The sequence below is a fragment of the Zea mays genome, chromosome 8 (genome assembly GCF_902167145.1).
Source record: "Zea mays cultivar B73 chromosome 8, Zm-B73-REFERENCE-NAM-5.0, whole genome shotgun sequence".
In the NCBI taxonomy this organism is placed as follows: Eukaryota; Viridiplantae; Streptophyta; class Magnoliopsida; order Poales; family Poaceae; genus Zea; species Zea mays.
In genome coordinates, this window is record NC_050103.1 from 130,253,672 (window position 1) to 130,277,630 (window position 23,959).

General features: G+C 42.6%; 2 protein-coding genes across 3 annotated transcripts; both read left to right on the top strand.

Annotated features, from left to right (window-relative positions):
* The first annotated feature begins 5,894 nt into the window (after positions 1-5,894).
* Positions 5,895-6,633, top strand: LOC103637274 (uncharacterized). The gene is made up of 2 exons (XM_008659501.2): positions 5,895-6,158; positions 6,242-6,633. Exons 1-2 carry the CDS (start codon positions 5,895-5,897, stop codon positions 6,527-6,529), a joined length of 552 nt encoding a protein of 183 aa, XP_008657723.1. The 3' UTR covers positions 6,530-6,633.
* A 6,229-nt stretch (positions 6,634-12,862) lies between these two features.
* On the top strand, positions 12,863-17,039 carry LOC103635891 (uncharacterized). Of its 2 annotated transcripts, none has more exons than XM_020543356.3 (7): positions 12,863-13,448; positions 14,019-14,760; positions 14,857-15,077; positions 15,171-15,389; positions 15,493-15,585; positions 16,226-16,327; positions 16,413-17,039. In XM_020543356.3, exons 2-7 carry the CDS (start codon positions 14,028-14,030, stop codon positions 16,806-16,808), a joined length of 1,764 nt encoding a protein of 587 aa, XP_020398945.1. In that variant the 5' UTR covers positions 12,863-13,448; positions 14,019-14,027; the 3' UTR covers positions 16,809-17,039. The 2 variants fall into 2 exon arrangements, with proteins under 2 accessions (XP_020398945.1, XP_023156696.1); XM_023300928.2 differs by having other exon boundaries at positions 12,951-13,893.
* Positions 17,040-23,959: the final 6,920 nt, after the last annotated feature.

Sequence of the window (23,959 nt, forward strand, 5' to 3'; positions counted from 1 at the left end):
CTTTGAATTCAATGACACGTGATGAGATAGACGAATTACCTGAAAATAAGAAGCCATATACTGCGTCAGCTGTCTAACCTGCTCCTGCGCTGCCCGAGTCTCCTCCTCCAGCTGAGCCTCTCGAGCAGACTTGGAGGAGCGAGAACTCGCTGCCGAAGACGATGCCTTCCCTTGACCTATTGTCCTGTTGTACTCCACAACGCCGATGCTTTGGGGTGATTCATTTTTGACATGAAGTCGCACTGAAGGCGCAAGCACATTGTTGGCTCGAGCGAAATACCTGGTTGAGAATTAAGATATCTCCTTAAGGGCAAAAGCCTCCGCAATACACCCTTCGACTCTAGCCTTGTTGCGAACAGACGCCCTGAGCTTTTTCAACGCCCTTTCTATAGGATACATCCACCTGAATTGCACTGGTCCGCCTACCAAAGCTTCCCAAGGCAAATGCACAATTAGATGTTGCATCACATTGAAGAATCCTGGCGGGAAAACCTTTTCAAATTTACAAATAAGAATTGGAATTTCTTTCTCAAATTTCTGCATCAACCTCTTCGATACCGTCTTTGCGCATACTTCCCTATAGAAGTAACTCAGCTCTGCAAATATGCTCCAAAGCTCATCCTTAAAATAGCCTCGAAACATCACGGGCATCAGCCTCCCCATAATAATATGGTAGTCATGGCTTTTCAAACCGATCAATTTATCGGTCTTCAGATTGACTGTCCGTTTCAGATTTGCCGCATATCGATCTGGAAATTTCAGATTCTTCAACCACTTAAATATTTCTTTCCTTTCATCCGGCTTGAGGCAGTAATCAGCTCGCGGCCTACTCTCATGCCCTTTATCGCTTACTTTCAACTTGAGCATCGGCCTCTTACAAATTTCAGCCATGTCTTTTCTTGCCTTCATATTATCTTTCGTTTTATCAGTCACATCGAAACATGTGCTTATGATGCTTTCAACAATGTTACACTCTTGGTGCATCAAGTCTATGTTGTGCGGCATGGTCAAGGCTTTTGCATACGGAAGCTCCCATATTGATGAAATATGGGTCCAGTTGTGGTCCTCCCCGTAGCCTTGGAACCTATCATTTTCTCCTTGGTTCAAACAAGCATGCGATGCCATTATCTGCGGTGCAGTTTGCCTCTTTGGTGGCCCATTTCTGATTTTGGCTCCACTTCTGAATGCAGTAAGCGAATTCCTGAAATCATGCTTGAATGGAGTCCAACGTCGATGAGCATCAAAGAATGACACTTTCCCACCATGCTTCAATCTGAATGCATCCGTATCATTCATACTATGGGATAGCACAACCGACCATGAACACACCATCCAGACTAATCTCCATACGCCAGCAGATCATGCACTGACCACAAATAAGCAGCGCACATGGTGAACTCCTTTTCAGTATGGCTGTCATAAGCCTTCACACCTCTCCACAATTGTTTCAGCTCTTCAATTAAAGGGCGAACAAACATATTCAGCTTTGGCCCTGGATGCTCGGGGCCTGGGATGACTAGTGCAAGGAACATGAACTCTTCTTTATTGACCAACTCAAGAGGAAGATTATATGGCACAATGAAGACAGGCCAACACGAGTAAGGGCTTGCACTGCTATTGAAAGGTGTGAATCCGTCTGTCGATAGACCAAGCCGTACACTCCTAGGGTCATTTGCAAATTCGGGATCAAACTCGTCAAATGCCTTCCACGCATCACCGTCCGACGGATGGACCATTATGTCTGGACCAGTGACGAGACGTACACCATTCTTTGGCCACGTCATATGTAGAGCTATTTCCTTGTTGAGGAACAACCTTGAAAGCCGAGGAATGATGGGCAACCGACGAAGTTGCTTAGCTGCGACCTTCGTAACTACCAATTCACCCTCATCATTTGTCACCTCGACATATCTAGAAGCTTCGCAATGCTTACAACGGTCCAGCTTGTCATCCTCCTCAAAGAATAACATGCAACTGTTGGGACACACGTCGATCTTCTCATATGTCATCCCAAGACCAGCCAACATCTTCTTTGCGAAGTACATATTCTTTGGCAACTTATGATTCTCCGGGAGAACCTCACCCATCAGTTGGACGATGTCGTTGTAAGCACTGTTTGAAATGTTGTGCTTCAACTTTATCGCCATTAGTCTTGTGAGAGTCCCAAGAACTGACATCTGAGTGTGCTCGTGCAGTCTCTCTTCTTCCGCGGCGAGTAGCCGGAAGAATTCCTGAGCATCGCGTGGAAGCTGCCCCGGCTCCTCAGCGTTCATTTCAACCTCCCTACCAAGATCATGCAACATGTCGTCCATCCTATCATGATCGTCATCAAGTTCCACCTCCGCATCAACGTGTCTAATAGACTCTCCATGCCGGTACCATACAAGGTAGTTCGACATAAACCCACTTTTGCAAAGGTGTTTCTCCATTTCTTCCTTCTTCTAAGGCCACTTGTTCTCGCAGCGATTGCAAGGACACTTCACTAGACAACCAGTTGCATCTTTGAAAGCGTGCTCAAGCAAAGCCTTTGTTACACCCATCCATTCATTCGAATGTGCCCCATCCTTTCTCCACCTGTCATACATCACCCACCAATCACCGTCCATTTCAAAGGCTAAACAAAAGTCAAAGAACATCAACGATCGTCCGTGGCTTAGGTGAACTCCCTATTAGGTAAAGGCCCTAAACCCACCCAAGAGTGTAGGCCGATGCTTGTGATTTATGACGTGTAGCCTACGGTTGTCGTGGAATTTCGGCAGCATAATCCCGCTGCTCTCCAAGCACACGCCTGAACATGGTGTGTTGGAGAACAACTGGGTTACACAACCGAAATTCCGCGTCAATTGTAAGGCACATGTCACAAATCACAAGCATCGGCTTACACTCTCAGGCTGTCCAAAATACGTGGACAATTCCGGAACGACGAACCTCACAAGCCAATGTGACGGTCGCCGTTCCCGAACGGGTGACGCATACGGTTCACTACGGTTAACGATTAAAACTAAACTCTAAACATTAAAAAATATCTCGGAGACAAATATGAATTTGAATTAAAGTAATCAACAGTTAAACTCGACAAGTTAACTCAAATCATAATCACAAGATGACAAGATAACAAGATAACAATTAATGAAAATAAAAAACGACTAAGTAAGTACCTTGTTACTGGCGATGACGCTGAAGAGGCAAGTTCTCGGCGATGGGCGGCGCGGCGAGGGGCGGCGCGATGATGGGTCACAGCGAGGAGGCACGGCGAGGAGGCGACGATGGTGATGGGTCACGGCGATGGCGATGGGTCACGGCGATGGCGATGGGTCACGGCGATGGGGCACGACGAGGAGGCGGGCACGGCGAGGGCTGGGCACGCCGATGGGGCACAACGAGGAGGCGGGCACGACGATGGCCGGTGCGGCGATGGGGCACGGCGAGGAGGCAGGCACGGAGAAGGCCGGGTGAGGCGAGGGGTGGCGCAGGGACGGGGCACGGCGACGAGGCGGGCACGTCGAGGGGAGTGCGGGGATGGGGCACAGCGAAGGGGCGGCGCGGGGACGGGGCACGATGAAGGGGCGGCGCGGCGTGCGGCGGCGAGGGGAGTGCGGCGTGCGACGGCGAGGGGAGGGCCGGGCGTGCGAGCGCGCGGCGAGGGGAGTGCGGCGGCAGCGCGCAAAACAGAGAAACGAGCGAGAGTGAGAGAGAAGGTGCGGGCGCACGGACGATTTAGGGCTTCTATTTTCGTCGGCCGCATTGAGGCCGACAAAAATGGTTGTTGTATTTTCGCCGGCCCCACTAAGGCCGACGAAAATAGTGGTCGTAGTTTCGTCGGCACGGCCCCGGCCCACGTAAATAACCCATATTTTCGTCGGTTACGAGGCCGACAAAAATATCTTCTGTATTTTCGTGGGCCTGCCGACGAACATATTCCCCGGCTCACGAAAATACTCTGTATTTTCGTCGGTGACGAGGCCGATGAAAATACCTTCCGTATTTTTGTGGGCCGGCCGACGAAAATATCCGGGCCCACAAAATTTTATGTGTTTCCTGTAGTGATTCCAACAAGACACAATTTCATTATAATTGCTCTTCATGAATCCCTCCTGGGGAATAAGCTTAAAGCCCCTCAAAATGATGATCAAAGTAAACGATAATAACTGCTCAATGATCATATTTTGCGTCCAAGCCATCTAGATTGTGGCAACCACCAAGACCAAGAATAATACCATAGGTCAATATGATCATTTGTGACATTAGATGCAATAACTCAATGCAGATCACTAGAGAATATTCTCGATCTCACTTTGGATGAATTAACATCACTAAAGATGAGTGAAAAGATGTTTTTATTGGCTCACTTAGGTGTTTATTAGGTTTGGATGCCAAGCCCACTGCCCCAAGATCGAACATGCTCTATTTATATGGTCCTAAGAGGCAACCATCCGTTATCCCTTTACTATGCAGAAAACAAGGGCGTTGGATTGTTCTACACTAACCGTTCAACCAAGGTACACTTGCCTAATGATTCTAGACCTTCCCATGTGTACTAGCCATTTGAAATCTATCATTGTCGCCCCCAAGAGATATAATAATATCTAGTCCGATGGCCATTAGACCAATGTTGGCTAGAGTTCGATGCCTAGCAAAAAGTGACTAAAGAGATCTAGCCCATGTTAGAATGATCTGATGATCCTTGTCAAACCATAGCTTAGGGTCCATTAACCTTGTTTGAAGTTACATATGCGTCAGACAGTGGGATTGTTTTGATGAACAATGCACTCCTATCCAATGTAGTCACATTTGCAAATGTTGACCAAAGAACTAGAGTTTGGCACTCTTCAGACACATACTAGAGAGCTATAGGGCATGTTAGAGTGGTTTTGACGCCCATCATTGGACTAAAACTCAGAGTCCAATTATCCTATTTTGTGCGAGACTATGGTTAGTCACGTTGGCACTATGTATGTCTAATGCTACCGGTGTTAGGGTCCAACACCTATTAGAGGCTCCCTCTGTCCCTTTTTCTTCCATCCTTTTTACATGTGGTAACTCAAATGTGTCCCTCACACTTATGGATATGAGTTAGTATTTTCAAAACCATATCTAAGGTGGAACTTCATGACTTCACTAAGTTTAAGGCTCATGCGTGGATTTAAGCACTACAAGAAATTTGTCCTTTTATGACAAAATACCTAATGACAAGGTCAGTTATCGTCATATAATGTCACATAATATGATGGAATTTTTTGAGTCGTCATAATTTCATGAGGCCATGAAGATTTTATGACGATAGTGTTTTTGTTGTCACATAAGGGTACGAAGATTCGTCATATATTGTCAGGCGCCAGGAGCCGGTAGACGGTTTTACTTTTATGACGCTTAGATGTGCCTTTATGTGATGATTTGGCGGTGTCACTTTATGTTTTTCCAAAAAAGGACCGTACCCCTTTCTGTTGACCGCATTCACTTTCCCATCTCCCCCACACCATCGAAGACGGAAGCGAGCGGAGGGCGGCCTCTGGCGGTGCGGAGGACGGCGAGCGGTGGGCGAGCGTCGTGCGGCTGGTGGCGTCTGGGCTGTGCACGACCGGCATTGGGCAGGCTCCGGGCGTAGCTAGCTCCCCGTCTCCCCAGGTGACGGCGCGGTAGCCTGGGCGGAGGCAACGCGAGCTCCGTTGCCAGGCCGCCCGGAGGAGCGCGGATCTCCAGTGACCGCCGCGACTAAATCAGGTTGGTAGGTGGCATGCTCCTACTCCCCACTTGCTCGTGGTGGGCACTGGTGCCGTCAATCCCCTCCTTGTCCCCTTGGATTTGGTTGGCAGCGACGCCCTCATCCCCTCCCTGTTCATCTTTCAATTGGAATCACAGTTGCTAATCATTCCCATGTGCATCAATCAGGGGTCATGTCGCAGGCCTGGTCATCAACTGCGCGCTCTCGGCGGCGAAGCACAGCTAGGGATGTCGTAGAACCCAGACCCCTTGCTGTTGTTGCTGTAGGAACTGTGCCCATTGGCGTCGATCTGGAGGCGCCGATCAATGATGTGACCGGGTTGCCGTTGATAATGTGCCCAGATTGCAAGGATGTGAGGGTGTTTGCTGCTAATACCACGTACTCCAATAACGTTGGAAATAGATTTTTCAAGTGTCCTAGGAAGAACCGTAGAAATGTCAGTGAAGTGGTTGAATAATTTGCATTGCCCAAATTTCATTCTTGTTTGCAGTGGTTGACTTTGCTAAAATTTGGATGCAGGGGACATGTGATAGGTTTTGGTTTGAGGAAGAATATTTGGTGTTCCTTCAGGATAATGGATATCTACCGTCAGCATCCTCCACCATTGCAGCAGGTTCGACAACCAAGGTTCCTGAGCTCGTGGAAAAAATTGACAGCTTAGAGCAAAATCTGAACAAGGTGACGGAAATGGTTAGCAAGAACAGAGATGGCATGGGAAGCTTGATTTGTCTCGTGTGTGGATGTGTGAATGTAACAATACTCCTGGTGTTTGCCATCTTCTTGGTTGTAGCTTTTGTGTTGAAGTAGGCAATGTTGATGAAGTATTGGCTTTTGTGTTGAAGTTGTAGTACTATTGAAGAACAAGTTGTATTGAACCTGTTGTGGTGGATGTATGTGTACTTCGTAGGAAATATGGGCCTTCGTGCTCTTGGACATCTCTTGTGTAATATGTGTCTTTGTGATGTATGTTGGAAATAAAGATATCTATTGCTTATGATGATTTACTTGTGTGCGATGAAATTTTTGCGGCCTGCATGTTTCTTCCAGCCTATACATTTTGTGACAGATTCTATACATTCCATGGTAGAAGCTGGGCATTCCATGACGATGAAATTTTGGACTATATGTATATACAACATCATGTGAATCAATTCTGGGCACTGTAACTTGCATCATACATCTAGTATGCACTGAAAACAGAGTCATTGCATATAAGGTCTTACAAATTCAGAATTCAGATACAAATGTAGTAGCATAATTGAAATACACAACAGAATCACTAATAGAAAAAGTTCATGGTTCACAAGTCTCTACAAATGCAAAGGTTAGTCATCATCACCGTCTTCTCCTGAAGTATTGCCTTCTTCTCGACTATGGTACTGAAGGTAGGTGTCATCTTCATCTTCTTCATCGCCGTGTGTGTTATCACCTTGAGTTGTATGTTTCTGTCGATGGATGTTTTCGACGAGGTTTCTACTAATAGGGCTGCCTGGTTCATTATCCATGTGCAACAAATGCAAATCAGGATGAATGTCTCCCACTGCACCATCTCTCAATGAAGTATGCTCCTCTTGGTATGCCTCCTGACATCTCATCTATACTTGTTCATGGATCGGTTCGTTTGTGTCGGTCTCTTCAACATCAAATATATGTCGATGGCCAAATTCTTGTACCACTTGCCAACATGCACCTAACTTTGTATCTTCCAAGAAAAATACTTGTGAAGCATCTGTGGCTATAATGAAAGGATCATTTTTATACCATCGACCTTGGTTGTTTATGCTCTTGAAATAACCATCATCTTTCATTTGGTATGTCCTTCCCTCTAGATTGTACCATTCACACCGTAATAAGATAACAGTTCTACACCCTTTGTTGTTCTTACTGTAACTCAACTCAATAATGTCTGTGATTGTCCCATAGAAGTCAATTGTGTCATCACTGTGAGTACCTGCACTTTTGATGGTGGAGTTTTGTGTATTCCTGTGTTAGTCACGAGCCAGAGTGTGGAACCGTACCCCATTGATTATACAGGCTGTGTATGAACACACTCTCCGATCTGGCCGGCATGCTAGTGAGTACAAGTCTTCATCAACATGTGTTGTGCCTTCATATTTCAATCTAGTAATCTGCAGGATGAAAACATATAGAATTAATGAGTTTCAGAATGTAGTGTATCATAAATTATTTAGTCATGTTGTAGAAGTTGCACACACATGATTCTCGAACCATGCAGCGAATTGTGTTGACATCATTTTTTCAACATCATTGACCTCTTGTTGTTCTAATTGTGCTCTGTACATGCTATAAAGGATGAAGATAATTAGGTTTTTGTGACACAAGTATTGGATAAAGTTGGCTGCAATTGCATTAGAGCAATTACTTACTCTTTGTATTCATCAACCTCTTCACAGTTATGTAGTACAAACCAAACCATAGAGTCATAGTCTTTATCTTCATAATGAAGTTTTGAAGCACCCAAGAGGTTAATACCATGATCAAAAATAGAGTAACCATTGGGTGAGATGTCTCCATCCAAGTTTCTTTGTGGCCTAGTGAACCTATTAATGATGTCACTGAAGTATGGTGAGCACTGGGTCATACACTCATAGGCAGTGTATGCCTCTGCAATAGATCCTTCAGGTCTTGCTTTATTGCGGATTAAACGCTTAAAGGTGCCCAATCTTCTCTCAATGGGATACATCCATCCATACTGCACCGGTCCTCTAAGGAGTGCCTCATCAGGTAAGTGTAATGCTAGGTGAACCATAACATCGAAGAATGCAGGAGGATAAATTTTCTCTAGCTTGCAAAGGATAAGCACAATATCTTCCTTCATTTGTTGTAGTGCATCAACCTTTAGAGTTTTTGAGCAAAGTTTTCTAAAAAACCTACCCAATTCAGCAATTACTTCATATACATCTTTTCTCACCAAACCACGAAGGCCAGCTGGTAAAATACGTTGCAGTAGTATATGACAGTCATGTGTTTTTAGCCCATGCATTGATCCTCCTCATAGAATCGCTGCACGCAGGCTGAAGTCTTTGCCTTCATATGCATCATAAGTAGAGACACCATTCCAAAGAGTCATCATGTCTGCTATCAAAGGTTGCATGAACACATGGAAATCTTTGCCCGGTGATTTTTTGCCTGGAATTAGTAAAGCAAGCATGTAATTGGGTTGGTCTATACACATCCAAGGTGGAAAATTGTATGGAACCACTATCACTGGCCAAATGCTATATGAATTGGTCATCTGACCAAATGGGTTAAATCCATCAGTAGCAATGGCTAACCTCAAACTGCGGGGATCATCTGCAAAAGACTTGAAACTATCATCAAATTCTTTCCAAGCTTCTCCATCAGCAGGATGTCTCATTTCATTCTCAATCGGTACCCTCTTTTCCTTGTGCCATCTTGCATACTGTGCCCGCTGCTTTGAGATAAAGAGCCTTTGGAGGCGTGGAATTATTGGAAAGTAACGGAGGACCTTGTGAGGCACTTTATTTCTGCCCTCCTTGTTCACTTTCCATCTTGTGTACCCACAAATTGGGCAATGGTCATCCTCTTCATGATCTTTCCAAAATAGAGCACAATCATACTTGCACACATGAATAGATTCATAACCAAAACCAAGCTTCCGAAGTAGAGATTTTAGTTCATTATAGGACTTAGGGAGGCCGGTCACATTCTTCAAAGATGACGAAAGCAACTCAAGGATTGCATCGAACCCATAATTTGGTATCCGATTGTACACTTTTATATGCAGTAGTTTAATAATGAAACTTAGCCTAGACTCCTCGGTGCAACCTGGATAAAGTTCACACTTTGCCTCTTCCATGATTTGCTGATATAAGTTGCCACCGACACCATGGCTTGCAGCGGTGTACAGATCTTGAATCAAACCTTGAACTCCCCGTTCACTATCATCTAAAATGACATCTTTAGCTTGTCCTTCATCATCAAGTGGAGCCTGGTCATTTCCATCCCATGACATATATTCATAACCAACAGCGAGTGTGCCATCATCATCTTCTTGAACATCAATATCTCCCTCTCCATGGTAAACCCACCTTGTATAGCACCTAGAAATTGAGAGCACCTAGAGGGGGGTGAATAGGTGATCCTGTAAAAACTTAAAACTTAAAGCCACAAAACTTGATTAAAAGTTTACACAATGAAATCAAGTGGCTAAAGGAGAGCTCTTGTGAAACACAAAAGACACAGTGAGAACAAGCACAAGAGACACGAGGATTTATCCCGTGGTTCGGCCAAGTATAATACTTGCCTATTCCACGTTGTGGCGTCCCAATGGACGAGAGTTGCACTCAACTCCTCTCAAGTGATCCAATGATCAACTTGAATACCACGGTGTTCTTCTTTCTTTACTCTTTCCCGTTTGCGAGGAATCTCCACAACTTGGAGTCTCTCGCCCTTACAATAAGGATCAAAGTGAAAGCACTAGAGTAAGGGAGGGAAGCAACACACACAAATTCACAGCAATACGCACACACACAGCCAAGACTTGAGCTCGAATGAATAACACAAGGTTCACCCCTAGAACGGAGCTCAAATCACTAAGAATGCCAATCGAGTGCGCAAAGACGGAGTGTGAATGATCAAGAATGCTTAGAGTGTGCTTGGTATCCTCCTCCATGCGCCTAGGGGTCCCTTTTATAGCCCCAAGGCAGCTAGGAGCCGTTGAGAGCAATCCAGGAAGGCAATTCTTGCCTTCTGTCGGGTGGCGCACCGGACAGTCCGGTGCACCACCGGACACTGTCCGGTGCTGATTGCTTTCCTATTCTGGCACAGCCGACCGTTGAAGATTTGGAGCCGTTGGCGCACCGGACACTGTCTGGTGCCCCCATCTGACCGTTGGCCCGGCCACGCGTCACGCGTGGATTGCGCGGCCAACCGTTGGCTCACCGGACAGTCCGGTGCACCACCGGACAGTCCAGTGAATTTTAGCCGTACGCCGCCGACGAAACCCGAGAGCAGCCTTTTCGCCAGAGCTAGCCTGGCGCACCGGACACTGTCCGGTGCACCACCGGACAGTCCGGTGCACCCAGACTGAACAACAGTTGGCTGTACACAGCCAACTCTTTTTCCTTTGTCTTTTCTCTGATTCTAGCACTTAGACAAATATGTTAGTACACAAAAACCAATGTACTAAGTCTAGAATCATACCTTTGTGTTGATTTGCACTTCTTCCACCATTTGGCATAGTTTCACACTTAACCGTTTGTGTTGACACTTAATCACCAAAATACTTAGAAATGGCCCAAGGGCACATTTCCCATTCAATCTCCCCTTTTTGGTGATTTATGCCAACATAACAAAAAGCAACACATAGAAGTGCAACATCAATGCGAAAGAGTACACAAATCTGTTTTGATTCAAATTTGGCATATTTGGATCATTCTTTGCCACCACTTGGTTTGTTTTTGCAAATCAAACTCAATTTCCTATCTCTAAGTTAAATTCACTTGTTGAGGCATAGAGAGAGGTATTCCAAGAGAATTTGATCAAAGATTCAACCATTTGTGTTGATCAAAGATTCAACCATTTGGCATAGTTTCACACTTAACCATTTGTGTTGACACTTAATCACCAAAATACTTAGAAATGGCCCAAGGGCACATTTCCCTTTCAGAAATACCATTGATTTCGATATCCTCCTGTACCTCATCTTGACTTTTTTCTATATGGTTCAGGCATTTTCTACATGGACACTTGATTTTCTCATGTGCACTAAATCTACTTTTGACATGTCCCATGAATTGTTCAACACCAAGCATATATGGTTCACTAAATGGCACACTGTTGTATACCCAGCTTCTGTCCATCTCATCCTGGAGAAACATACGTGACAAAATTTTAGAAATCGAGATGGGTAGAAATCGAAAAAACACTTTTGACAGCTTGCTTACCTAAAACAATGGCCACGCCGAGGCTTCAGCTCCGACCATCGGTAGTTGTCGAGGGAGCAGATCCTGCTGGCAGCTAATCTTGCTGGCTAGGCTACAGCTGGGGTGCTTGTCGAGGGAGCAGATGGCTGGAGGTGGCGTGCATGGCGAGGCTGCAGGTGGAGGAGGGGGAGGGCGGCTACGGACAAAGCAAACCGAGGGAGCACGACAGGTGGAGGAGGGGGAGGGCGGCTACGGACAAAGCTGTGGTCGGCGACAAGGGAGCGCGGCGGGTACCCGGTGAGGCAGTAGCTATGGGGCCGGCGTCGTTGCTTCTGCAGGGCCGGCGTCGTTGCTTCTGCAGGGGCGGGTACCCGGTGAGGCAGTAGTTGGGTGGCCGGTGTCTTTCAATCTACATTTCCCTTTTATTAATTCATGTCAAAATATTGTAACTAGTTTTTCTCCCACAGACTTTCTCCAAATGTGATGATTTTTTTTCTAAAATTTTCTAAAATCCTGATATATCCATGTATTGTATTTATATTCGTTGTATTCCATTGTAAAAAAATTGAACAAGTCAAAGTGGAATTTTTAAAAAATTGCAACTTTGAAGCACATTTGGAACCTCAAAATGGGTTCAACCAAAAAAGTCATGAATAGAAAGTTTGTACAAATAATCAAGATCTACATTCTTTATATAGATCAGTTTTTCATCCGATGAAGTGATGGTAACTTTGTTCTCAAATCTTACTCATCTCACTCATAGTTTCATAAACTATGAGTGAGATGAGTAAGATTTGAGAACAAAGAGTGAGATGAGTAAGATTTGAGAACAAAGTTACCATCACTTCATCGGATCAAAAAATGACCTAAATAAAAAATGTAGATATTAGTAAGTGCAACAACTTCTGTGTTTTTATTTTTTTTCATTTGAACTTACTAAGTACCCCAAATTTGTGCCTGAAGTTCAAATATTTTTAAATTCAAAAATCAAACTCTCGAAACAAAGTCAATTGAGAAAATGAGCAAAACCAAAATGGTATATCTTGATGAGTGTAACAACTTCTATTCTTAGTGTTTTTTCATTTGAAATCATGTAGTACCCCAAAAATATGTTTCAATTCCAAATAGTACTAATTCTATCACTGACATATGGCCCCTCCTGTGAGGACCCAAGATGGCCAGCTCTGGTTTCTCCCACCGACACATCTTGCCCACCGTGCCAGACGAAAATAGGACACTTCAGCCTCAACACGACTCCCGCCCAAGATGACCAAAATTCCTCTCCTACCTTATCCTCTCGGCTGCTCACCACCGCAGACAAGTCTAGTCCTCTCCCTCCCCTCAACCTAGCGCCGCCACTCGCGCCCACCACGCCGTCGCACCGCCGCTGGTGAACGGATCCGTCCATCCCGTACACCGGCCTTGGCCTCCTCCTCCCTCCCCTCAACCTAGCTCCACCACTCGCGCCCACCATGCCGCCGCACCGCCGCTGGTGAACGGATCCGTCCATCCTGTACACCAGCCATGTCCTCCTCCTCACTCCCCTCAACCTAGCTCCGCCACTCGCACCCACCACGCTGGCACACCCCGCCGCCGGAGAACAATCCAGCCACTAGAGTCGAAGATCCACGGGCCGGACATCAACGAGCTGACATCCTGGACCTCCACGGATACGCCTCCACACAGGGAGTCCTGCTTAGCTCCGCAGATCCGTGCAGGCCGCAACGAAGGCTGCCTCACCGGCCACCACCAAGGCTGCCTCACCGATAGACGCAGGCCCGCAGCCCCCGACCTCTTCTACTGGCATCAGGAATCTGGTATTGTACCATGTGGTTTACTGGTAGTGCATCTCGTTCTAGCATTTATATATGTGTTCTTTCTAGCGTGTTTGTAGTTTTGTCTTCTTTCTACCATTAACCAAAATACTGATGCGTTAGTTGTTTCTTCAACTCATGTGCAGAAACTGGATTCAGTTTCTGCTCTTTCTACGTTTCTCTGTAATAAGTAATAGAAGAAATGGAAAAAACCAAGTATGAGGTGGCAAGGGATGAGACTGTAAAGCATGTTCAGCAAGTTTTTAATTCTTTGGGCATTCATGTCTTAGCACAGACTGTTAGAGATGTTATTTCACCAAAAAAGAAAGAGGGAAGAGGGAAGGCTATAGATTCTGACAATGATTACGATCCATGCTCTGACATTGAAAACCAATCTGACACTAATGATGACTATGATGATGACCTCAATAATGAGGTCAATACTGAGGTGAGATGCATTGCTAACCAAATTCACATGGTCATGGCCTGCCTATTTCATACATATACTCCATTTTACCTAATAAAACATATACTTCTTTCATAATTACTCACCTACATTTTTCCTCTTGATAGGCGACACAGATGGTTCCAGGAACTCGCCCTCACCAAAAGAAGCAAAAGGCAGGAACAATGCCGGCTGCCAACCACCAGCCACCATGCACACCAGTCAGATTGACAAGGCAAAGTGCAGCCATGCCTTTGCCTGGAGGCCGCCCGCCACCTAAGCCAAGACATCCCTTGCCTCCTAAGACCACTTCGAAAGCCACCCCTAAAAGAAATGCCATTTCCAGTAGTACCCAACAACAGGTCCGGGCCAGTACAACCACTACTGAGACCACTGAAACTACAAACCCAGTGTCTTTTCCTCCAAAAATGACCAGGTCCACTCAAGCAATGTCTTCACCAGTTCCAAACACAATGCCTAGACCTACTAGATACACAAGGACTAGTGGAACCATGTCTACGCCTGGTGGACACACCATGCATAGTCCTCCTAGATTCACTAGGGCTAGTGCAGCCATGTCTTCTCCTGGTGCAAACCCTCACCATAGTCCTCCTAGATTCACTAGGGCTAGTGCAGCCATGTCTTCTCCTAGTGCAAACCCTCACCATAGTACTCCTGCAGCCACTGCTATTGTATCTCAGCAACCTACTCCCACAACTAGTGTTAACAAAACAGTTCCTACGGACAACTCACCAGGTGGGCACAGCTCTAGGCAAAGCAATGCCATCAATGAGTCAGCTGAGCAATTTGATGCTGCTACTTCAGAGGGTAATCCGAATGAAGGAGAACCAGTTGGTGACTTAGTTCCAGGTAAACAATAAATGTTCCAAGCATTGGTTTGTTCATTTAATATCTACATTTGTTACTGTTATAATAACACAATTTTATTATTATTTGCCAATGTAGGGCCCAAAAAGAATGTCCGCAAGAAAACCATGGGTTATGGCTTAGAGAAGATGCTTAATAGGGGAAACCGGTTGGCTATCCACGTGGCTGAAGGGAAGAAAAGACCGGAGGTCCCACTTCAAGTAGCGAAGCTGGCATCAGAAACTGGTGTTGCCCTTAGAGACAACCTACCTATCTACAAATCTTGGAAGCTTTATGACAATTCCGTGGGGCAGGCAGAAGTAGGAAAAGTGCTTGACAAAGTCACTGTGAGACAACTATTTAACTCCTCATAATAATTTTTAGCATTAATCTACTCCCATGTGTGGCTTTAGTCAAGGTTGGATGTCGATGTTAAGAATGAGGGACCAAGCAAAGATGCATGCATATATATCATAAAGAGGGGAGTGAGGCAGACGAGGTATAACCTGAAAAGGAAGTACTTCGACGAGTCACTGACAAAAGAACAGTTGTTGGCCATGCAACCTCCACCTAAAATGAAGAAAGAGGATTGGACTGGGCTGGTAGAGTATTGGTGTGACCCAAAGAATCAGGTCAATAACTACATTTTCTGCTTTTGTTACTATGCAATGCAAACTAATATGTAATGCAAACTGTGCATGTGAATGAAAAATCTATATTGCATTTGTGCTGTAGGAAAAATCTGCTAAGAACAAAGCAAATCGAGGCAACGTGCAGCTTCACCAAAGGACTGGAGCTAGGTCCTATATAGCCCATCGTTACAGCCTGGTATGTATACTATGTCTTTTCTAAAACTAGCTTCAAAGATGGGAAATATGTAGCATAATAATTACCATGTGCTACTGAAATGTAAAGTTACCATGTGCTCCAATTACTTCTGAGATGAGCTAATAAGTCATGAAATGAATAAGTGAAATATCTCTTTGGTCTGAAGGACTTACATTTTGGAGCGTTATTGACTATTCATTTCATCAGATGTGAGGTTTATGCCAATAGGAAAGCTGTGATATGTCATGAAATGAATAAGTGCAATATCTATTTGGTGTTGATTGAGTAGCTAATTCTGAGATTGGCCATCTGATTTCTGAGATGAGCTCCCATGTTCATAATATTTGCGCTGTGCTAAATGAGGTATAATCAATAGGTGCTTATGCTCCAATTCTTTTATGGTGACCATCTAAAATAGAAAACAACAGGACAATTGCTATGTCATCAAACATGATCATCATCAGTACTAGGGTTTCTTTAGGCCATGTTATTAGTCTTGACCTATCTAGGCAGCATTGATGCATGTTCATGTGTTCTTTTTCTTAAACTATCAGTCATTATTTGACTATGTTGTATTGTTGTTGGCATGTACTAATATTTCATGACAAATCTTATATCCCAAGTTTTTTATATGCCGCAGAGGACTAAGTACAACAACATGGAGCCGGATGCTGTTGATTTCTTTGGGGAATGTATGAATAGTCCCCGAAATGGTCGTACTCCGCTTGCAAATGAGATATATGTAAGCTACATGTACTACACTCAAGTAAATGCCTGATTCAACACTTTTGTATGGCCTTGTTACTAAGTACATTCATTTTATGTAGGAGCAAATGGTTGCAGAGAAGGAAAGAGAGCTAGAAGAAGGAGAAGAACAAAAGTCACCCTCCAAGATTGTTGCTGATAGTCTCAGCCAGATTAGCCGCTCATCCAACTTCCTTCCAAACATTGGTGTCCCTACAATGTCCAAGACTGGTCGGTCCACATCGCTAGCTGCACAAGCACGCATGCAAGCTCAGTTTGAGGAAAAACTCCAAGCTGAAAGAGAGGAAGCTGCTAGGAAGCAGGAAGAGTTGCAAGCACAACTACAAGCTCAACATGCCGCACTTGAAGAAAACCAAAGTTTGCTGCACCAGACCCAAGAGGAAGTGAAGGGGATGCATACCAAGTTTGAAGAGACCAATGCACTGCTACGAGCTGTCCTGAAACTTCAGAAAGATTGAGGTAGGGATGCATACCAAGTCTGAGGATGATGCCTTTGCTTAAGGTTTTCTACCTTGCTAGAACATATCTATGGTTAGAACTTTGTCAGAACTACGTGCAATCTGTTTGAATGCTTCAAACCTTTGTGGTGGAACCTTTGTATGTTTGAACCTCTGTTGTGGAAGAACTAGTGTGCTAGAATTGTGTATGACTTGTGATGAGAATGTTGTGTATGATGGCTTTTCTGTGTATTATGATTCTGTGAGCTATCATGAGAGCTCAGTGTGTCGTCACTATATGGTCACTGTATGTGGGTGCCATATTAAACTAAACAAAACCAAGCTGTCACATTATCCACAAACTAATATATGACGGTCCTGCATCGTAAAAAAATACACAAAACTGTGACAGATAACACCGCCATAAGTGACGATCCCAACATTAGGTGACACATTGACTGGAAAAAATGTGACAGATAACACCGACATATATAGCAACAATATGTGACAGACGAACGCAACCGTCACAAAAGGTGATGACATTATGTGACGGTACTCTAAACAGTCGTCACAAGGTACATAATGTGACAGTCGTTATATGACGACCCTTATGACACAACATTTTCGTCATAAGATGCTTTTTATGACCAATTTTGTACTAAACATGACACTTTACTTTTGTCATACAAAACCATTTTTTGTAGTGAAGTAACCATTCTACTTTTTTGAGTTTCCCTCTTTATAGTACAACTACTTATTCTAAGTCCAATTATGTAATTTATTATGTCTTGATTGGTAAAAGTTGCCTAGAGAGGGAGTGAATGGGCGAAACCTGAATTTTATCGCTTAAAACAAAACTTGATCCCGATTAGAGGTTAAAACAATATGTAAGTAAATAGAAGTGAAGGGAAAGATTCTTCTTGCATAGTTGCTCTTTTGAAGGTGAGGAATTTAGACTTAGAGAGTAACAAGAGAACATATAGAGAAAATTAATCACAAAAGAACTTTGTGAGTAAAGGACTAAAACCAATCGCAATAAAAAGAACACAATAGAGACACGATAATTTGTTTACTAGAGATATGTTTCACAATTAAACCTAAGTCTTCGTTAAGGAGTCCATTAAGGATCAGGTTTCTCTCAACTCTTTCCTCACTCAAGTGATCACCAAGATCAAACTTGAGTTGCCCTTTGCTTTTCTCAATCGAGAGACCAGAGTCTCTACAAGGCACTTCACATGTTGAAGGTTATTGCTAGCTTTATAATGGATGGGTGCCTTGCACCAAGACTCAATAACACGACACACACTCTTCTCTTTAGCACCCTCTCAAGGCTCTATAACAATTCACACACAAAAGACTATCCCTTTGTCCAATTATTTCTATGGTGGCACTTGGAAGGCTTTGATCTATTTGGAAGTGTTGCTCTAGTGTATTGGAGTTATTGCTCAAGTCTTGTGTATTGAATGGACTGGTTGGAGCTATATTTGTGCCCCCAACCACCCATATAGCCATTAGAACACTCCCACAAAAATTTGGGTTGGATTTGGGTGCACCAGATCTCTCAGTATAGTAGGTCCGGTGCATACCAAACCTCTGCCAAACTCCCATTTTAGTGATCATTCTGATCCATATGGTAGGTGTCCGGTGGCACTAGACCCTATCACATTGGCGTCATGTTAGCTTGACCATTGTCACACCCGATTTTAAAGGCAAAACTGAGTGCATACCATATGTGTGCCAGGATCTATTTCCACACATATGTTGACATCACAAGTGTAATATATCAAAAGAACAACACATAAAAGTGTAAATAAAGATTATATTAATATATTACACTTCGAATAGACTTAATGTCTTAGCCTTTATTCATCAAAGTATAGCGAAACATGGACATCCTTTCATAGGAAGATGACTGGGGGTATCACTAGACTGGCATCCATCAAGTTCACCATCATATCTTCATCTGCAACTTCTGATCATAACTAAGCATGGGTGAGCTCACTTATGGTGGGGGCTCAGCAAGTGGGGTGAAAAATGAAAGATTAACAAGGTAAGGCTAAAGTTTTAATGCGGTTAGCATTTTAGTTGGTCAACCATTTTATTATCAACACCTGATTACTAAGTATAAGTATATACCATCCCAATATTAAGCATGAGTAATATAATCAACATCAGAAATAATAGTCATAAGTATAAATAATAATAATCAACATAAATAATAATCATCAACATAAAGCTCATAACCACTTGAACCAAAATATCATCATCATGAAGCTCAACCGCTTGAGCGTAATAGAACATGATTTATTTTCATCTTCAAGTTCGATTATCATGTGAGGGTCTAGGCTGCTCTTAACCGTGAGCACGTCTCATATATCAATTTTACACTCTGCAGAGGTGGCACAACTTTACCCACAAGCCATGTATCCCCTCTAGCCTGGGTTTGCAAGTCACATATTCACTTCTGAGATGAATGGCTAGGGATCCACTATGAGGCTTTCACAAAATACACTTAATACGAAACAACCCACTAAGGTTTCGAGTCGGGATGGTGACAACCCTGGGCACCCCTAAAAGAGATGCACCAAAAACCACCTCCCTCTTGCCCATATTTAGGTAAGGTTGCTAAGCACTAAACACATTAAGCTAATTACCAAAGCCAGAGCCATGATAGCACTCGTGGTTGCACTGTTTTCCTGGGTGGTCACTTTATGTTCCATTTAACACAATATGATCTTGCTTAATCATCGGATTAGCAATAATAATGTAAACTTACCATTTGGAACATTAATATCATCAAAGGAGTATCAACATAAAGTTAAAGTTGTAGCAATAGCATAGCTACTTGATTAGATCATAACCCATGTTAACAAGGAATAAGGTTGGAAAGGTTAGGTGTATCTGAATAGGTAACCCATCAAATTATGCATATCATGAATGGTAACTTAGTTATCATGTGTTGATTAGGTTCAAACAGAATATGCAGGGGAGAAGACCACTTGTCTTGCTTATAGAAAACCTGAGGTTCATCCACGAAACAGATCTTGTTTCTCAACTATTGGATCAGTCTCTAAACATCACATAACAACAAGAAGAAACAAACACCACTCAATAACATACAATATTCACCTTAGACAAAATTAAAAGAAAGCATAACAAAAAGAGCATTTTCTTTTCAAAACATCAAAAGCAATGGTTATAAGAAGAAGGCGCTCTTTTCAAAAAGGTTCGGTTTATATTTTATAATACTAGACATAAACATGGGAATACCTTAATTAGAAATCTACAAACATTAGGTGAACCATTTTAATCTTTTATAAAAGTCATATGTTGTATGTCTAATATTAAGAGTTCATAAAATACATTATTAAACATTATTAAACCTTTTTAGAGAAGATATATGTTATAAATCTAAGGTTGTGGTTTCACAATATTAAAACACAATAATAAACATTGTTAGCCATTTACTTATGAAAATTTTGAGGTTATAGGCCTAAATAGATTTTGAGCAAAAGATGATGAAACAAGTAATTCTTCATTAGATTAACTAGGACAACACATAGTCTATGTTTTAATTGAAAAAGCTATATTCAGAATATTATATGATTGTTATTTTTAGTTACAAAAGTTTGATCAAACTCACATTTTGAGATAAGTAAGTAATCATATTTTATTTCTATAAGTAAGCACATGGCCTATATTTTATTAAGAAAACTACATTCATGGTCAATATATAAACTAACATTTTAATTATAAAAAATAACATGAACACTAATTACTTTATTTTATTCTTTAGGAAAAACTAAGTGATATATATAATGTGGATTAAATTCTTTGAAATGATTAATCATGCCAATATCTAGTTATGCATAAATTGGCTATAGGTTTGATTAATAAACTATGAGAAAGGATAATTAATCTATTAATTATCTTTAATTTTAATTTAGGAACAAATGATATAATTCATTGAAAAGGAAACTATGTTCAACAATATTTAATCTATTATTTTAGTTATGTGGATACTGAATTAAGCTATATTAATATTATTAGAAATTCTTATCTAACGTACATATTTAAATATAAAGTACTTGAGTATAAAATCTAAATCAACTTTTATAGAAAGATAATCATCTTTGTCGTTACCACCATAGACAAGTGAGCCTAAGGGGTACCTCAGATCTTCAACATAGTTTTGGACCTCAACAATCTGTTCAGCAGAAAATTTTCCCACAGAGACATGGTAAATAATGTATTCACATCATTCAAACGACATTTCTTCAATCACTATGAAGTCTTTTCTTCTATAGAGCCTTTAGCTTTAAAGACTTCAGCATTTTCTTGTTCTTTCTCCCTAATAGCATCTGTTATGGTGTAAACCTTCGAAGCGCTAGCCTTGTCCATATCAAGAGAAGTCTTTGGGATGGCATCCACCTTTAACCCAATTGTCAGACTCTCAGAAATAGGCGTGCTAAAAGGAGTCTCAATAATCTTCGGCGCCATGGGCGATGCCACCTTCAAAGGCTTCAGAACAACCTTCAGAATGTTCGCCATTCTCTTTCCTTTTTGGGGTGTTCCCCCAAGTGTTGTTTTAATCTTCGACTGGGCCTATGCCTTTGTTGACGCCTCTGGTTGCAGGTTAGCCAAGGGCACTTCATCCTGGATTGGCACCTTAGTGACCTCATCCTCATCTTTCTTCTCCTCCTACATTGAAGACTAAAGTCTATCATAAAGAATATAATGATACAATTAATAAAAACAAACAGAGAATACATCAACCATTACCTTTGTAGATACGAGCAATTGAACCTTTGGTGATTCAACCTTCGGCTCATCAGCTGGTGCGGCCGCAATAGTAACTTCCTTGACAGAAGTCACGAGCGTAGGCAGCACTGCTGCTCTCTCTTCATAGTAAGATTTTGGCTATTTTGCCAAAACTTTCACCTTTTTCTTCTTCGGCGCAGCGGAAGGTGACTTCAAAGCGCTTTTCCTTTTATGACCTTTGCTTGGAACAGGGAAGCAATAATCAAGATAAACAAAATGGATAGCGTCAAAAACTCGGTTCAATCTCCTCTTTCCCCGAGCACCAAAGGCAGTGGTCAAAGCTTCATGTTCCTTTTTCATGTAATTCCCCAGTATTTCATTACACGTTGCTTCGATAGCATCCAACCATTCATCATTTGGCTCTCCAAACTAACTCTTGTATCGATATGTATACTTTAAGTGCACCAAACCATCTTTTCCTAGCCCCTTGGTTAGATGCACCACCTTCTTCCACATTCAGCATTTCCCACTCATTTAGAAGGGCCATACTTTAAAAGCTGCATGCTCCTAAACCAAATCTCGAGTACAAATGTAGCTGCTAATAGCATTAAAGGCCACCAATCAGGCTTGAGCTTCTTCTGTCTCTACAACAGCTGGCCACTTTATGCTAAAGCGAGACATAATGGGCCTATGGATAACCCTCTTAATATCTTCCCTCTTCTTCAAATCATTTTTTACATAAAACCGTTGCTTTATCCAAGAGCTTGGCCATTTACCTCGAAAATTCGGAATGGAGCAATGGGCGTCTGACCGGTACACGAAGGTGTAGCAACCAAAGTTATTATGGTGTTGTTCTTTCTCAATTTCTTTTGATTGGTAAAGAAGCTCATGAATATTGCAAAAACAATTGGCATTCGGTTCCACACCTTGACTCCTCACTACCCAAATAAAAACCCTTACCCTAATGAAAGCATCAGGGGTAAGCTGTTGAAGATATATATCAAACCTTTTCAACACTTCTACTAACATCCTGTGAAGAGGAAATCGAAGCCCAACCTTCATAAAGCTTTGGAATGCTACTTCTTCATCTTTTTAGGAAGCAAAACGATAGCATTCCCATCAGGTCTCACAATAGAAACATCATGAAAATAGTTACCCTTCATTGCTTTGATATGACCTTTCTTCACAATGGATTTGCCAAAGATAACATGACTCGGCTTCTAGGATCACTCTTTGGCATCATCAGTTTCCTCCTCGAAGTCAAAATCTTCACTATCCTCAGAATCATCTGACAAATCGACCAATGTTTCATCAGTAATCTTCTCTACATTGGCTCTCTCCATGGCTTCTTGAAACTCAACAAGGGCAAGCTCTTCGCTCTTCTTCTCCCCACCCATTTCAAGGAAATCGAAAAGGTCAAAACTACGAACAAAGGACTATGAAAACAACCTTTGGGTTTTCAGCAAAAGCACGAGCTATTCTAAAAAAACAAGCAGACATTGTGATTATTGAATGTATATCTCGATCCTTTTTATACACAAGGCCCGCGACAAGCGCGGGAAAACAAAAAAGTCAAACTTTAACTTATCGTTGTAAGAGGGTCCCACATTGCAAACTTTTTATGAAGAGTTTGTTATCATTTTGCTAACAAAACTCAGGGAAGGTATTTTCGGACCTTCGGTACAAGGCCTTTGTTTGCTCAGTGGTCTGAGTTTGTTACAAAGAAACAAACTAATACTTCGAGGGGCTACAATTAGGGGCCTTCTCCTTCCGAAGGTACTTAAAACAACAAGATAACAGTTATTTTCTAGTGCATTTTTTAGTATTACAGGTACTCCTGCTGATGAGGACATCACTCCCATACAAATAATGCATGGGCTGACAACACGAACACGTGCACGACAGCTAAATCTTCAGGTTCGTTCTTACCTAGTCAATTGTATTTTAGAGCTTAAGCTTTGTGCCATGGATGTTTTGATGATTAGGAACTTTGGAGAGGACCACCAAGGACTTGGGAAAGGCCAAGATATCAAGGAGGAGAAGATAGGACGTTCACAACAAGAGAAAGCCAAGTCTGACTCAACTTCGTCTCTACCTTAGAGTCTAGGACCAGTCTGCACTAAAACGGATGCCTAGGATGCATTCAAACTCTGATTTTGTTGGTATTTATATGGATGAAAATATAAGAAGATAAGATTTCCAACCCAACTGAAACCAGCTTAAAATTCATCTGGAGTCAATGGGAATCCTCGAAACAATTCAACATTCAGATTCTGTTTTGATGCTGCGACACCGTCTGTGGGGCCATGTATCGTGTTGGAGCCCATTAGGGGTGCGACCAGGGGTCACGCACGCCCCTAACCTCTATTTTAACAGCAGCCACCACAACATTAGGGTTTGGGTTTTGCTTA

Excerpts from the sequence above, each read along its gene's own strand:
- LOC103637274 (XM_008659501.2), top strand. The coding sequence starts at position 5,895 with ATGTCGCAGGCCTGGTCATCAACTGCGCGCTCTCGGCGGCGAAGCACA. Across the intron at positions 6,159-6,241 it reads CTAGGAAGAACCGTAGAAAT|GGGACATGTGATAGGTTTTG; the intron begins GTCAGTGAAGTG and ends ATTTGGATGCAG.
- LOC103635891 (XM_023300928.2), top strand. The coding sequence starts at position 13,648 with ATGGAAAAAACCAAGTATGAGGTGGCAAGGGATGAGACTGTAAAGCAT. Across the intron at positions 13,894-14,018 it reads ATAATGAGGTCAATACTGAG|GCGACACAGATGGTTCCAGG; the intron begins GTGAGATGCATT and ends TCCTCTTGATAG. Across the intron at positions 15,586-16,225 it reads TAGCCCATCGTTACAGCCTG|AGGACTAAGTACAACAACAT; the intron begins GTATGTATACTA and ends TATATGCCGCAG.